Raw genomic sequence first — 15062 nt, 5'->3', positions numbered from 1 at the left:
CCGGTGTCTGCTTCCCGCACTGACTGTGAGCGCCGGCCGTAAAGTAAAAGCAGAGCACAGCGGTGACGTCACTGCTGTGCTGTGCTTTACGGCCGGCACTGACAGTCAGTGCGGGAAGCCACCGGCGGGGGACATGACAGACATCAGAATGTAAGTATGTAGTATTTGGTTTTTTTTACATTTACAATGGTAACCAGGGTAAACATCGGGTTACTAACCGCAGCCCTGCGCTTAGTAATCCGATGTTTACCCTGGTTACAAGCGAACACATCGCTGGATCGGTGTCACACATGCCGATCCAGCGATGACAGCGGGAGATCCAATTTTCACATTTTGAATTTTTATTCTGTTAAACCAGAGAGTTATGTGACACAATATAGTTAATAAATAACGTTTCCCACATGTCTACTTTACATCAGCACAATTTTGGAAACAATTTTTTTTTTTGCTAGGAAGTTATAAGGGTTAAAATTTGACCAGTGATTTCTCATTTTTACAACAAAATTTACAAAACCATTTTTTTTAGGGACCACCTCACATTTGAAGTCATTTTGAGGGTTCTATATGGCTGAAAATACCCAAAAGTGACACCATTCTAAAAACTGCACCCCTCAAGGTGCTCAAAACCACATTCAAGAAGTTTATTAACCCTTCAGGTGTTTCACAGCAGCAGAAGCAACATGGAAGTAAAAAATGAACATTTAACTTTTTAGTCACAAAAATGATCTTTTAGCAACAATTTTTTTATTTTCCCAAAGGTAAAAGGAGAAACTGGACCAGGGACATTGTTGTCCAATTTGTCCTGAGTACTCTGATACCTCATATGTGGGGGTAAACCACTGTTTGGGCGCACGGCAGGGCTCGGAAGGGAAGGAGCGCCATTTGACTTTTTGAATGAAAAATTGGCTCCAATCTTTAGCGGACACCATGTCGTGTTTGGAGAGCCCCCGTGTGCCTAAACATTGGAGCTCCCCCACAAGTGACCACATTTTGGAAACTAGACCCCCCAAGGAACTTATCTAGAAGCATAGTGAGCACTTTAAACCCCCAGGTGCTTCACAAATTGATCCGTAAAAATGAAAAAGTATTTTTTTTTCCACAAAAAAAATATTTTAGCCTCAATTTTTTCATTTTCACATGGGCAACAGGATAAAATGGATCCTAAATTTTGTTGGGCAATTTCTCCTGAGTACACCAATACCTCACATGTGGGGGTAAACCACTGTTTGGGCACATGGTAAGGCTCGGAAGGGAAGGAGCGCCATTTGACTTTTTGAATGAAAAATTATCTCCATCGTTAGCGGACACCATGTCGCGTTTGGAAAGCCCCTGTGTGCCTAAACATTGGAGCTCCTCCACAAGTGACCCCATTTTGGAAACTAGACCCCCCAAGGAACTCATCTAGAGGCATAGTGAGCACTTTAAACCCCCAGGTGCTTCACAAATTGATCCGCAAAAATGAAAAAGTACTTTTTTTCACACAAAATTTCTTTTAGCCTCAATTCTTTCATTTTCACATGGGCAACAGGATAAAATGGATCCTAAAATTTGTTGGGCAATTTCTCCTGAGTATGCCGATACCTCATATGTGGGGGTAAACCACTGTTTGGGTGCACGGCAAGGCTCTGAAGGGGAGGCGTGCCATTTGACTTTTTGAATGGAAAATTAGCTCCAATCGTTAGCGGACACCATGTCGCGTTTGGAGAGCCCCTGTATGCCTAAACATTGGAACTCCCCTACAAGTGACCCCATTTTGGAAACTAGACCCCCCAAGGAACTTATCTAGATGCATAGTGAGCACTTATAACCCCCAGATGCTTCACAGAAGTTTATAACGCAGAGCCGTGAAAATAAAAAAATAATTTTTCTTTCCTCAAAAATGATTTTTAGCCCAGAATTTTTTATTTTCCCAAGGGTAATAGGAGAAGTTGGACCCCAAATGTTGTTGTCCAGTTTCTCCTGAGTACGCTGATACCCCATATGTGGGGGTAAACCACTGTTTTGGCACACGTCGGGGTTCGGAAGGGAAGTAGTGACGTTTTGAAATGCAGACTTTGATGGAATGCTCTGCGGGCATCAGGTTGCGTTTGCAGAGCCCCTGATGTGCCTAAACAGTAGGAACTCCCCACAAGTGACTCCATTTTGGAAACTAGACCCCCCATGGAGCTTATCTAGATGTGTGGTGAGCACGTTCAACCCCCAAATGCTTCACAGAAGTTTACAACGCAGAGCCGTGAAAATAAAAAATCATTTTTCTTTCCTCAAAAAAGATGTTTTAGCAAGCAATTTTTTATTTTCACAAGGGTAACAGGAGAATTTGGACCCCAATATTTGTTGCCCAGTTTGTTGTGAGTGTGCTGGTACCCCAAATGTGGGGGTAAACCACTGTTTGGGCACACGTCAGGGCTCGGAAGGGAAGTAATGACATTTGAAATGCAGACTTTGATGGAATGGTCTGCGGGCGTCACATTGCATTTGCAGAGCCCCTGATGTGCCTAAACAGTAGAAACACCCCACAAGTGACCCCATTTTGGAAACTAGACCCCCGAAGGAACTTATCTAGATGTGTGGTGAGCACTTTCAACCCCCACGTGCTTCACAGAAGTTTATAACGCAGAGCCGTGAAAATAAAAAATAATTGTTCTTTCCTCAAAAATTATGTTTTAGCAAGTAATTTTTTATTTTTGCAAAGGTAACAGGAGAAATTGGACCCCAACAGTTGTTGCCCAGTTTGTCCTGAGTACGCTGGTACCCCAAATGTGGGGGTAAACCACTGTTTGGGCGCACGTCGGGGCTTGGAAGGGCGGGAGCACCATTTGACTTTTTGAACGCAAGATTGGCTGGAATCAATGGTGGCGCCATGTTGCGTTTGGAGACCCCTGATGTGCCCAAACAGTGGAATCCCCTCAATTCTAACTTCAACACTAACCCCAACACACCCCTAATCCTAATCCCAACTGTAGCCATAACCCTAATCACAACCCTAACCCCAACACACCCCTAACCACAACCCTAACCGCAACACACCCGTAACCCTAATCCTAACCCTAATCCCAACCGTAACCCTAATCCCAACCCTAACCACAGCTGTAACCCCAACACACCCCTAACCCTATCCGTAACCCTAACCACAAGCCTAATCTTAACCCTATTTCAAACCCTAGCCCTAATTCCAACCCTAACCCTAAGGCTATGTGCCCACATTGCGGATTCGTGTGAGATTTTTCCGCACGATTTTTGAAAAATCTGCAGGTAAAAGGCACTGCGTTTTACCTGCGGATTTACAGCAGATTTCCAGTGTTTTTTTGTGCGGATTTCACCTGCGGATTCCTATTGAGGAACAGGTGTAAAACGCTGCGGAATCCGCACAAAGAATTGACATGCTGCGGAAAATACAACGTAGCGTTTCTGCACGGAATTTTCCGCACCATGGGCACAGCGGATTTGGTTTTCCTTAGGTGTACATGGTACTGTAAACCTGATGGAAAACTGCTTCGAATTCGCAGCGGCCAATCCGCTGCGGATCCGCGGCCAATCCGCTGCGGATCCGCGGCCGATCCGCTGCGGATCCGCGGCCGATCCGCTGCCGATCCGCGGCCGATCCGCTGCCGATCCGCGGCCGATCCGCTGCCGATCCGCGGCCGATCCGCTGCCGATCCGCGGCCGATCCGCTGCCGATCCGCGGCCGATCCGCTCTGTGTGCACATGCCATAACCCTACCCCTAACCCTACCCGTAACCCTAACCCTACCCCTACCCCTAGTTCTAACCCTAGTCCTAACCCTAATCCTAGTGGAAAAAGAAAAAAAATATTTTCTTTATTTTATTATTGTCCCTACCTATGGGGGTGATAAAGGGGGGGGGTTATTTATTATTTTTTTATTTTGATCGCTGTGATAGAACCTACCACAGCGATCAAAATGTACTTGTAATGAATCTGCCGGCTGGCAGATTCGGCGGGCGCACTGCGCATGCGCCCGCCATTTTCCAAGATGGCGGCGCCCATGGAGAAGACGGCCGGACACCGGGAGGGACATGGAAGCTAGGTAAGTATGGGGGGGTGGGATCGGAACACGGGGGGGGATCGGAGGACCGGGGGAGCGAACAAGATGGCCGGGGGTGCGGACAGGAGGGAGGAGGGGAGCGGACAGGAGATCGGGGCAGAAAGGACGACTGGGGGGGCGATCGGTGGGGTGGGGGGGGGCAGATCGGGGTCTCCAGCCATGGCAGATGCTATTGCAGCATCGGCCATGGCTGGATTGTAATATTTCACCATTTTCATAGGTGAAATATTACAAATCGCTCTGATTGGCTGTTTCACTTTCAACAGCCAATCAGAGCGATCGTAGCCACGGGGGGGTGAAGCCACCCCCCCTGGGCTGAAGTACCACTCCCCCTGTCTCTGCAGATCGGGTGAAAATGGAGTTAACCCTTTCACCCGATCTGCAGGGATGCGATCTTTCCATGACGCCACATAGGCGTCATGGGTCGGATTGGCACGGGTTTTCATGACGCCTACGTGGCGTCATGGGTCGGGAAGGGGTTAAACTAGTTATAACAGGTGGTGAACTTTGATTTTTGCTTGGTTGAATGATCCCTAATCATGGTCCAAGTAGTAGCATTTCTCCTTGTGGAGGGTGACATGTTAAGTAGTGATGAGTGAGTATACTTATTGCTCGGGTTTTCCCGAGCACGCTTGGGTGATCTCCGAGTATTTATGACTGCTCGGAGATTTAGTTTTTGCCACCTCAGCTGAATGATTTACAGCTACTACACTGCTTGAACACATGTGGGAATTCCCTAGTAACCAGTCAACCCCCACATGTAGTCAGCCTGGCTAGTAGCCGTAAATCATTCAGCTGAGGTGACAAAGACTAAATCTCTGAACACTAACAAATACTCGGAGATCACCCGAGCAACGAGTACACTTGCTCATCACTAATGTTAAGCATGCTGGGATGAGTAGACTTAAAGCCACAATGCTCCTCTGGGAAATATGCAAATAGTCTCTTCAGAGAGGAACAGGACTAGAACTCTAGTGCCACCTATTGGAAGTAGCAATCCTAAAAGTCAAATGTCAACCCTTTAACGAGCCTTATCACATGACTTAGAATAAAAGCCAAACCATAATCTGAATTTGCAAATGATCCCTGAATCAGTCAAAAGTGCCTGTTTAATATCTCAGCCTTTTCTTTGTCTTCTATAACTATCTTGTTATTATTGCCTTTTAAGGGGCCTATACCAGTCTTTTTTTCTCTTTTTGGCATTGATGTATGAATACATTTTTGGGGGATTTATTTTAATGTCACTAGCGATTTTTTTTCTCTGTGGATAACTTTGCTAGCTTGATTTCTTTTTTACATTTCTTACTTAGATCTTTATACTCATGAAATGCTATTTCTTTTGGTGCAAACCTGTCACAACTCCTTATAGCACCACATGTTGTCATTTCTACCTTCTCCTTTTCTTTCGTTGCCTAATATGACCTTCTATGATTCCCTCCCTCTATAACAAGACCATGGTGCTGCCAGTCTACGCCTCCTGTAAACCTATAGCTTTGGCACTGTTATCAAGCACAGTGGCCTGTTCAATATCATTAGACAGGCGGACACAACCGATGATGAATGAACACACTGGGGTACATCGATGGGGGTGAAAACAAATCCAAAATAAGAAAGTACAAAAATACCATGAAGCGAAAATATGTTGATTAGTGAACATATAACAATATATTCACTTTTATTGCTTGAGATCATTGTGTAGCTGTAGAGTTTACAGGATGTCACAGTGACTCATTATGGATACTACTGCTCAGACTCTAACCCATAATCTAGTAATGAGGTGTCAAATGACAATTTCTCTGCTAAAGGTACTAGGATACCATGCAGAAATGCCATTTTGTGCAGATTTGAACAGTTCTTCAGTGTTTACAGACATTTATATAATTTAACAAGAATGTTAACATGGAATCCATACAGTGTGTAACATGCTCACTGTTGGGGTTCTGCTCTATCTACTCTCTTGTACCTTGTCACATGACCACCCATTGACAATTTGCATACCTTCAATTGTATGCTGATTTCTTTCTTTTTTACATCTACCAATGGAATAAAGCATTTGGCACATCATTGCAATTATGCAAATTGCATATGAATGTCTATTTGACAAGTGCTGGGAGTGTAATAAAAGCAGAATCCTAACAGTAAGTACATTACACTTTATTAGGATTCCACATATTAGACTTCCTGACAAATTCTATAAATAGCCTGTACAAGCATTTGATAAGTTATTGGTCAAATTTCTAATTTCATTTGCTGTGTTTGCTATGATATTAATAATTTTATTTCTATAGTGCTGAATGCTGATATGTTCCGCAGAATTTTACAATTCAGAAGTGACATATACACACACACAATATAAATGTCACAACCCAACAGAGGTCAGTCCAGCAGATGGCACAACACATACAATGGGATGGTAAAGGGATGAGGACCACAGAAAAAACATGCCCTGTCCCATGGTGAACCGCAGGCAACCTAGTTTGAGAGAAGACTCCTCCCACCTGCATGGGTTCACCTGTCTGCACCTGTGTGTCCTCCTCCCCAGAAAGAACAACAGGGAGTTGGTTCAGTGTATGTCTTTTCCTGAAGCATCTATCCACCCGGATAGCAAGGGCCATGGTAGCCTCCAATGACACACGAGTAGAATACTGCACCACTGTATCCTGAAGCCTAGATGACAGACCCTGACAGAAATGGCTCCTAAGAGCAGGGCTATTCCACTGCGTGTTAGAGCCCCATCTCCGAAACTCTGAGTAGTACTCCTCAACCGGCCGGCCCCCCTGCTTGATTTTACGGAGTCTAAACTCAGCCAGGGAAATGCCATCAGGATCCCCATACACCAGCGCCAATGCCGCAAAAAACTCGTCCATTGACCGCAAAGCTGGTGAATCGGTCGGCAGGGAGAAGGCCCAGGATTGGGGATCACCCTTTAGAAGGGAGACTATAATCCCCACATGCTGTTCCTCTTTCCCTGAAGAATGAGGGCGAAACCTGAAATACAATTTACAGGCTTCTTTGAATACGATAAATTTATCTCTCCCTCCAGAGAACCTGTCAGGGAAAGATATTTTGGATTCCAGCTGATCCAGGACATGAGCCAAGACCATAAACCCAGATACTTGCTGAAGCTGTTGTACCACCTGGGACCAGAGCTCCTTTAACTCATCCATAAGGGTCTGCAGCAGGCGAATAAAAGCCTCTGCTTAAGCCATAGGGTTCACTTGAAAATGGTACGAGTTGGTTATAATGTCACGACCCAACAGAGGTCAGTCCAGCGGATGGCACAACACACACAATGAGATGGTAAAGGGGTGAGGAAGGCCCTAACAATAGGGAACGAGGGATGGGGCACCTCCTAACATAGCCTGTACCTATCCCTAAACTCCCATAATGCCCTATGTGAGTCCTTCTCCCACCATCATGTGCTTAATCCCTGTCACTTCACAATACCCTGGCTAGTGCACTGGCCGGCAAGGACGCCAGCCTCACCATTGCAGATAGTACAAACACAGGAGATAGTGACAAGCACGAGACAGACAAGGTAAATACACAAGTAACTTAGCTCCAGGCTCCGCTGTCAAGCTCAACACCGCATAGGATATGGAAACAGGACCCCTAACTCAACAGAAGTAGCAGATTCAGTGCTGACACCAGAGAGCTGCAACTCCAAGGCTGGTCTACATTGAAAACTCTATAACCAACAGTCATCTGATGTGTCAGGTGACTATTTAAAGGATGGTGGGAGTGGTAACCACCCACATCAGCTGACCAGTAACACAGAAGCTGCCAGCAAGGAAATTGACATTAACCCTTGCTGACCTGAAAGGAAAAAAAGCTACATTTAAATTACAGTGGAACCAGAGCTGCCACAAATTCAAACATGAATTAGTTACAAAGAGATTGTCCATTTGCGATTCTGAATGGTAAATGGCATCTTTCTTTGTCATGTAGTAGAAGTCATCATGGCTACAAGCTGTTCATTTCTTCTGTGAGTAGTCTGAAGTCCATGGAGAATGAAGGAGAGAGAAGGCCTAAGGTGACAGGCCTCATGTGACTGCCCTCACCTCCTAAGAGACGTGATTGTATATGTCCCATAGAACACGCGTTCTCTCTATATGGTGTTAACTTATTCTGAGCTAAATATACAGAAATAGCTTTTGTAATGTTAGCGACAGACAATGTGCTCAGTACAGAATTGAGAATAAAAATAAGTCAAAAATTAATAATTAATATTTAACAGAGAGTAATACATAATTCAACAAGTACCAAGAGGAGTGAGGGCCCTGCTCACATGCTTACATTCTATAAGGAAATTGGGTGACACAATGGGTAAAAAGTGCTTGTAGTGTATGGGCCAGCCATCATTATGATAAATAGGTGGATTCAAATAATGCTGCAAGAAGCCGTCATCAGCCAGTATCTGTACAAGTACAGATTCAAAGTACTATTGAGTGCATGCAGTATTAGTAAATAGATGATAGGATGGATCAGATTATAAAGTTAGGAAGTGAGAGCAGTGAATAATTTTATTCATGAGGAGATTGGCCAGTGTGGAGACACGGGGAGTAGTGGGTGCTTTAGTCCACTGGCTCAAGACCACATAGACCAGGGCTCATCCCACTGAACACCCTTTCTCCTTTTCCCATTGGCATAAAACTACTTAGAAAACACGGGTTGAGGGTGAAACAGCATGGCAAAAGTTTACTGAACTACCAAACAGACAATAACATAGAACAGTCTCAGCAAAATACCCACGATGGTGCACAATTAAAACATTACATAGTCTCACCCTTCCGCTGACTCACAAGGATCAGAGCAGCTGAGAATTCAGTGCTTCCAGGGCCGACTTCACCCACCAGTGGCACCACGCTTTTGGAAGGCACCCAAACTTAGGAAGCTGACAGTCAATTGAGGCACTTGGCCAGGTGACCGTATGGTCCAAATCTGACTTCTCTCAACATCTCAATAGATCCAGGTGATGAGATAGTCCCAACCTGGCTTCTCCAAATGTATCCATGGTGATCAGGTGACCGGAGGGTTCCAACCTTGTTTCCCCAATCATCTGGATGGGGCCAGGTGACGGTAGGGGCACTATCCCAGCTTCCCCAAATGAAAAAATTCATGAGTTACCAGAGGGTCACAACTTGGATTCTCCGACTGTCTCCATGGAGCCAACCTGGCTTCTCCAAACGTATCCATGGGTTCTGTAATAGCCAATGAAGCAGATCTGTATTCTTCCAACAAGGGCCATGGTCCCTTAAGCTGGCAGCCTGTAAAATACAAATCTGTGTCCTCCTCGATGAAGCCATGTTGTCCTGGTAGAGTGTTCCTTTATGGAGTCATGGTATCCTGGCTGTTGTTCTGTAAAGTCATTCTTGATACAGAGGCATACACCCCTTATATAGTTCACAACTGTCCTTCAAGCCATCATCCACAGGTCAAGAGGAAGGTATGATGAGATTAACTTGCATTGTTTAAGTGTTTAATCAATCTAACTAGTTTGTTCTCCTCTGTTTGGCAGATCAACAAACTAGCTGGCCTGGTACAATGTGTAATCAACATACCCTATGTCCCTGTTCCTCAAAGATAGCAGATAATGAGTTGCAGCAAACGACAACTCAAAAGTCAACATCCATGCTCTTACGAATAATATAGCCTGTGTTTCTTGACCAACCAAAGAAAAACACATATACATTTAAAAGTAAAAATAAAGATAATAGTCTGTCTCCTGACCTACTGAAAATAATAATAATAATAATGTGCAATAAAGATTAAATTCTGTGTCATCACATTGCTCTCCCATTTTAATTAGCCAGACGTGATATGATTCCGATCTTCCTTATCCTGTTCCTCGGCTTGACCTGGGTAACTACTTAATTACCCCAATTATTATTATTTATTTATATAAAGAACTGTGGTTCCTGGATTAATTTCAATTGAGTGTCGTGGCCTGGTATTCAATCTGTCGAAGCTGGCACAGCTCCTGTAGCTGCCGTTTCTTGTTGCGATTATACATCCACTCTGGTCCTCTTCCCAAGGCCAAGCTAGTGGGGTTGGACATGGTGGCCTCTGAAACCTGTTGTGTATACCTCTGCTGGGTCTTTCCACATGCCTTCCGGATTGTGGAAGTCTTGGACGATGTAGTTAAAAATAGCAGACATTGAGTTGCAGCAAAGAGCAACTCAAAAGTCAACATCCGGGCTCGTACAAACAATACTCTGTGTTTCTTGACCAACCAAAGAAAAACACATAAATTCAAGTCAACATAAAGAAAGCAGTCTATGTCTCCTGCCCTACTGAAAATAGACATTTGGATAATTATGATTAAATGCTGTGTCATCAAAGCCAGTCTAAAAAAATGTTTTTTAGAACATGGGAATTACCCAGATTGTCTGAGGTAGTGCATTACAGAGAACTGGAGTAGCCCAAGAGATGTTCTGGAGACAGTAGTGGAAAGTTTGAATTATAGAAGACATTAGTCTAAGGTAATTAGTGCAACAGAGATTATGGATAGGGTGCTAGAAAGAGATGAGGTAGGAGATGTAAGGCAGTACAGAACTGCATAGAGCTTTTTGGGTGAAAATAATAAGTATATATTCTACTGTGTAGTGGATAGGTAACTATTGTAATGATTGTTAGAGGTTGAAGACATCAGTGTAGTGGTTGGACAGAAATATGACCCTGGTTGCTGCATGCAGGATGTATTGGAAAGGGGAAAGTTTAGTAACAGAGTCCGATAAGCATGGGGTTTCAGTAATCCAGACTAGAATGAATAAGAGAACCAGTAAAAGTTTTTGCTGAGACAAAGGTGAAAAAGGTTCATGCAATGTTTTTGAGATACAAGCGACATTAGCAAGTGAGTCATCAGATATAGGGAGTAAAGGAAAGACCAGGGACAAATAAAACCCCAAGACAGCTACATGCTGTTTGCTATACTCTATAGTTAACAAAAACAATAATCAGAATACTATTCAAACCCATAGTAAATTGGCAGAAGGAGACCAAAGTACTAATTTTAACGAATAAATCAATAGCAATTTTTAGATAGATTTCTAGTAACATTTTTTTCTACAATCTATTTAATAAACAAAATCTGTAAAATATGTTAGTATAAGCAAAAAACTCGGCACTCAAAATGTATTGTGTTGAAAAAAAGGTTCCAATTAATTTTGCATACAGTGATCAATAAACGTTTTCGGGAAAGTTACCAGCTTCACACAGGCGAAGCAGCTCGCCATATTCCCTGCGCCAGGACACAATTTATTCATCAAGCGGAAAGCAGAGTATACAACGTGTTATCCTAACCCTAACCGCTACACTGGACTACATTTACCCGGTCTGTTTATCAGACCCATGGCACTGGTAACTTTCCCTGTGCTAGGACACGTGGTTCCCTAAACAAGCAGCATACAGTTTCTGATGAAGGTCTATACCCAGACCGAAAACGTTTATTGATCACTGTATGCAAAATAAATTGGAACCTTTTCTTCAACATGATACATTTTGAGTGCCGGGTTTTTTTTACTTATATTGATTTGGGGATGGATACCCAACTTGAGCACCTATTCCAGTGACTTTGAGTGCCGTATACAATCCATTGCTGTAAAATATAGAAAAATGAAGATATGTTACTTATACCACATTACACTTGCTAGCTATTTAGACAATGTTACTCAAAGAAAGTGCTTCAGATTTTAACTGTTTACCTTTATACTGTGTTGAAGAGAACCAGTTACCTCCAAAAGTGCTATTTTCCTACAGATATAGCTATAATCTGCAGGGAAATACTATTTAAAGCATGTTTGGCAGACTTACTGAAGCTGCAGGTATGGTGAAAAAATGAAATTATATTCTCCCAGCAGCTGCTCACTTCCAGTCATTGTGGTGGTGCAGTGAGGGTTGGGATACAGTCACAGCCCATGACACAGTGCACACAGCTGTAATCTCTCCCCAGGAAAGTGATTGACAGCATGCTCTGCAGCGTGTGCAAAGCAGGCTGTCAGTCAAGGTGCAAGGTGAGCGATAACAGCGCGTTCACAGTATAGTGAGCGATGACTGTTACAGTTCCCTGCACTGCCCCGATAACTGGAAGTGAGCAGCTGCAGGGAGAATAAAATGTCAGTAAGTCCCTTTAACTATGCTTCCAGTAGCACATCAAAACATGGTTAATACACCATTTACCTGCAGATTGCAATCATATCTGCAAGTTTAAAGGCTGAGTCACACATAACGATATCGTTAACGATATCGTTGCAACGTCACGCTTTTGGTGACGTAAGCAACGATCCCGCTAACGATCTCGTTATGTGTGACCGACCAACGATCAGGCCCCTGCTGGGAGATCGTTGGTCGATGGGAATGATCAGGACCTTTTTTTGGTCGCTGATCACCCGATGTCATCGCTGGATCGGCGTGTGTGACGCCGATCCAGCGATGTGTTCACTTGTAACCAGGGTAAATATCGGCTTACTAAGCGCAGGGCCACGCTTAGTAACCCGATATTTACCCTGGTTACCATTGTAAAAGTTAAAAAAAAAAAAACAGTACATACTCACATTCTGATGTCTGTCACGTCCCCCGGCGTCCACAGGGTTGACTGTGTCAGCGCCAGCCGTAAAGCAGAGCACAGCGGTGACATCACCGCTGTGCTCTACTTTACGGCCGGCACTGACACATTCAGTGCAGGGAAGCTCTCGGCAGCAGCGCGTGCATTACCAGCGCTCCTGCCGAAAGCAGTTTTAACCCTGTGGACGCCGGGGGACGTGACAGACATCAGAATGTGAGTATGTACTGTTTTTTTTTTTTTTAACTTTTACAATAGTAACCAGGGTAAATATTGGGTTACTAAGCGCGGCACTGCACTTAGTAACCCGATGTTTACCCTGGTTACCCGGGTGCTGCAGGGGGACTTCGGCATCGTTGAAGACAGTTTCAACGATGCCGAAGTCGTTCCCCTGATCGTTGGTCGCTGGAGAGAGCTGTCTGTGTGACAGCTCCCCAGCGACCACACAACGACTTACCAACGATCACGGCCAGGTCGTATCGCTGGTCGTGATCGTTGGTAAGTCTTTTAGTGTAAAGGTACCTTAAAAGATTTTTGATGTACTGTACGTAAAATTTGTAACTTTGCAAATGCAATAGCGATCCTAAATCCCAGATTGCACTATACCCAAGAGTTTACACACATCCATAACAGCTCGGCCCCTGTAATACAGAGGACCATCTGAGCTACATTACTACTGGGATTGTATTACTGAACGGTGCCCAATGTAAAAATCATCAAAAAGGCACAATGCTAATCATCCAAGCTTTGTCCAGGTATTTACATAAGAATAGTCCTCTCAGAAAAAAATTCTATAATTATATATGAATATACTTATTAGGCTGATATAACATTTCTTTATTAATTTTTGCAAGAACTGAAGTCTGCTGTAGAAGATGTGCTGCCCTCTCTGATAGAAGATGGGGTGATGGTTTTCTACCTGAGCAGAGACTCGCCTACTGAAGGAGTTTCAAGTTTACTCGACAAAGTGGAAGCTGCCTCTGTAGCCCCCCTTCCTGAATCCTATAGGTCCGGCTCAACGGTGAAAACACCTGCGCTGTACATTTATACATCTGGAACTACAGGTAAATTGTGCTTAATGACTATAGTAAAATTCCTCCAATCTCGAATTTCAAACTGCATATGACAAATTCCTGGAATATCCAAAAAAATTTCATCTTTAGGCAGATAAATTACATATACGACACATATCACACTACAGTCATGGTGATAGGCAGACTATAATAGTCCCAAGAAGCCATGTAGTCTGAAGTATTCGCTCAGCGCCCCGTGCGGCCAAACAGAACAAGTTTATTCTGCAGTTTTGGCTTCTGAGAGTATGGGCCTATAGCTATAAAATACTGACTTTACAAAGGGCAGATTATAAGCTCCAGTCAAACAAATAAGCCAAAAAGTAAAATCTTTGTTTAACTCAAAGATTGATGAAAAACAAAATAAAAAAACAGCCATAAGGTGCAAGACTGTTAAAAATGATAGAAATGTGAAATTATTAATCAATTTAAAAATGCATGACAGTGCAATGTTAAGAGTATATATAGAAGTCAGAAACACGGAAAGTAAAATTAGGAAGAAAAACAAATGACGAGAAAAGTGTGATTTTAGATTACCCGCATAAAGGGGATAAAATATAAGTGGATTTATATATAGATAAATAACTTCATAAAGGATAAATCTTATAAGGATTGTGATGGGACTCACACAAAAGTCCACAATAATATACCGTATATATGATGACAGGTAGGAGGCATCAAGAACTGATAAATAGCAAGTGCTAATACAACTGATACTTTCTAGGCAGACAACCACCCTTGCCTGACATGTTTTTCGCGTTCATTGCTTTGTCTAGGGACAATGTATAAGGTGAAAGACTCCACTTTAATGTCTGCAAGTTTTGTTGGCAAATGTTTTATATGTCTACTTCTGTAATAATTATAGGGGATAACTCAGGAGACTCTTTGCGAGGAACAAGACAACTACAGGACACAGTTTTATAAGTGGTAAAGTCTATATTATCACATGGTGATTCAAAAAGGTGCAGAGAGAAACTCAAGTCCACAACACTTGGTGCAAATAATAAATGCAGCTTAGCAGTCTATAGAAAACTTCAGAGAAAAATGCAATCAAGCAGAAAGTCTATGAAGCACAGTTATTCTTGAGGATACTTGACACGAATAAATCCTTGTCTTAGTCCAGACACAGATAGATATGCTTATTAGGCAGTTCAAATCATATCTTAGCTCAACCAGGGAGGCCTGGTTAATAGTCTCAGGTTATTGCAAAGCAGCAACAGCTTACATTTCCAGCAAATGCAGATGGAAATAAACATGAACAGCAGATGAAGGAGGATTACTGGAAACTTGTGTATGCAGCAGGAACTCAGAGCAGAGTAGCAGGATCACCACACAGGTTCACAGGAGCAGGTGTATAGCCAGGGAGTAA

The 15062-nt window shown here is 43.3% G+C and overlaps 1 protein-coding gene across 1 annotated transcript in view; it reads left to right on the top strand.

The window, feature by feature from the left end:
- LOC143775620 (long-chain fatty acid transport protein 2-like) overlaps window positions 1–15062 on the top strand; it is a 153270-nt gene that overhangs the window by 23467 nt on the left and 114741 nt on the right. The window contains exon 2 of the mRNA XM_077263964.1: window positions 13478–13687. Within this exon, the coding sequence (XP_077120079.1) occupies window positions 13478–13687 (210 nt within the window). The remainder of the gene's footprint in view (window positions 1–13477; window positions 13688–15062) is intronic.

Source organism: Ranitomeya variabilis, chromosome 5, assembly GCF_051348905.1.
Source record: "Ranitomeya variabilis isolate aRanVar5 chromosome 5, aRanVar5.hap1, whole genome shotgun sequence".
NCBI classification, from domain to species: Eukaryota; Metazoa; Chordata; class Amphibia; order Anura; family Dendrobatidae; genus Ranitomeya; species Ranitomeya variabilis.
The sequence above is the reverse complement of the archived record's forward strand: the minus strand, read 5'-3'. Positions and strand labels throughout refer to the sequence as shown.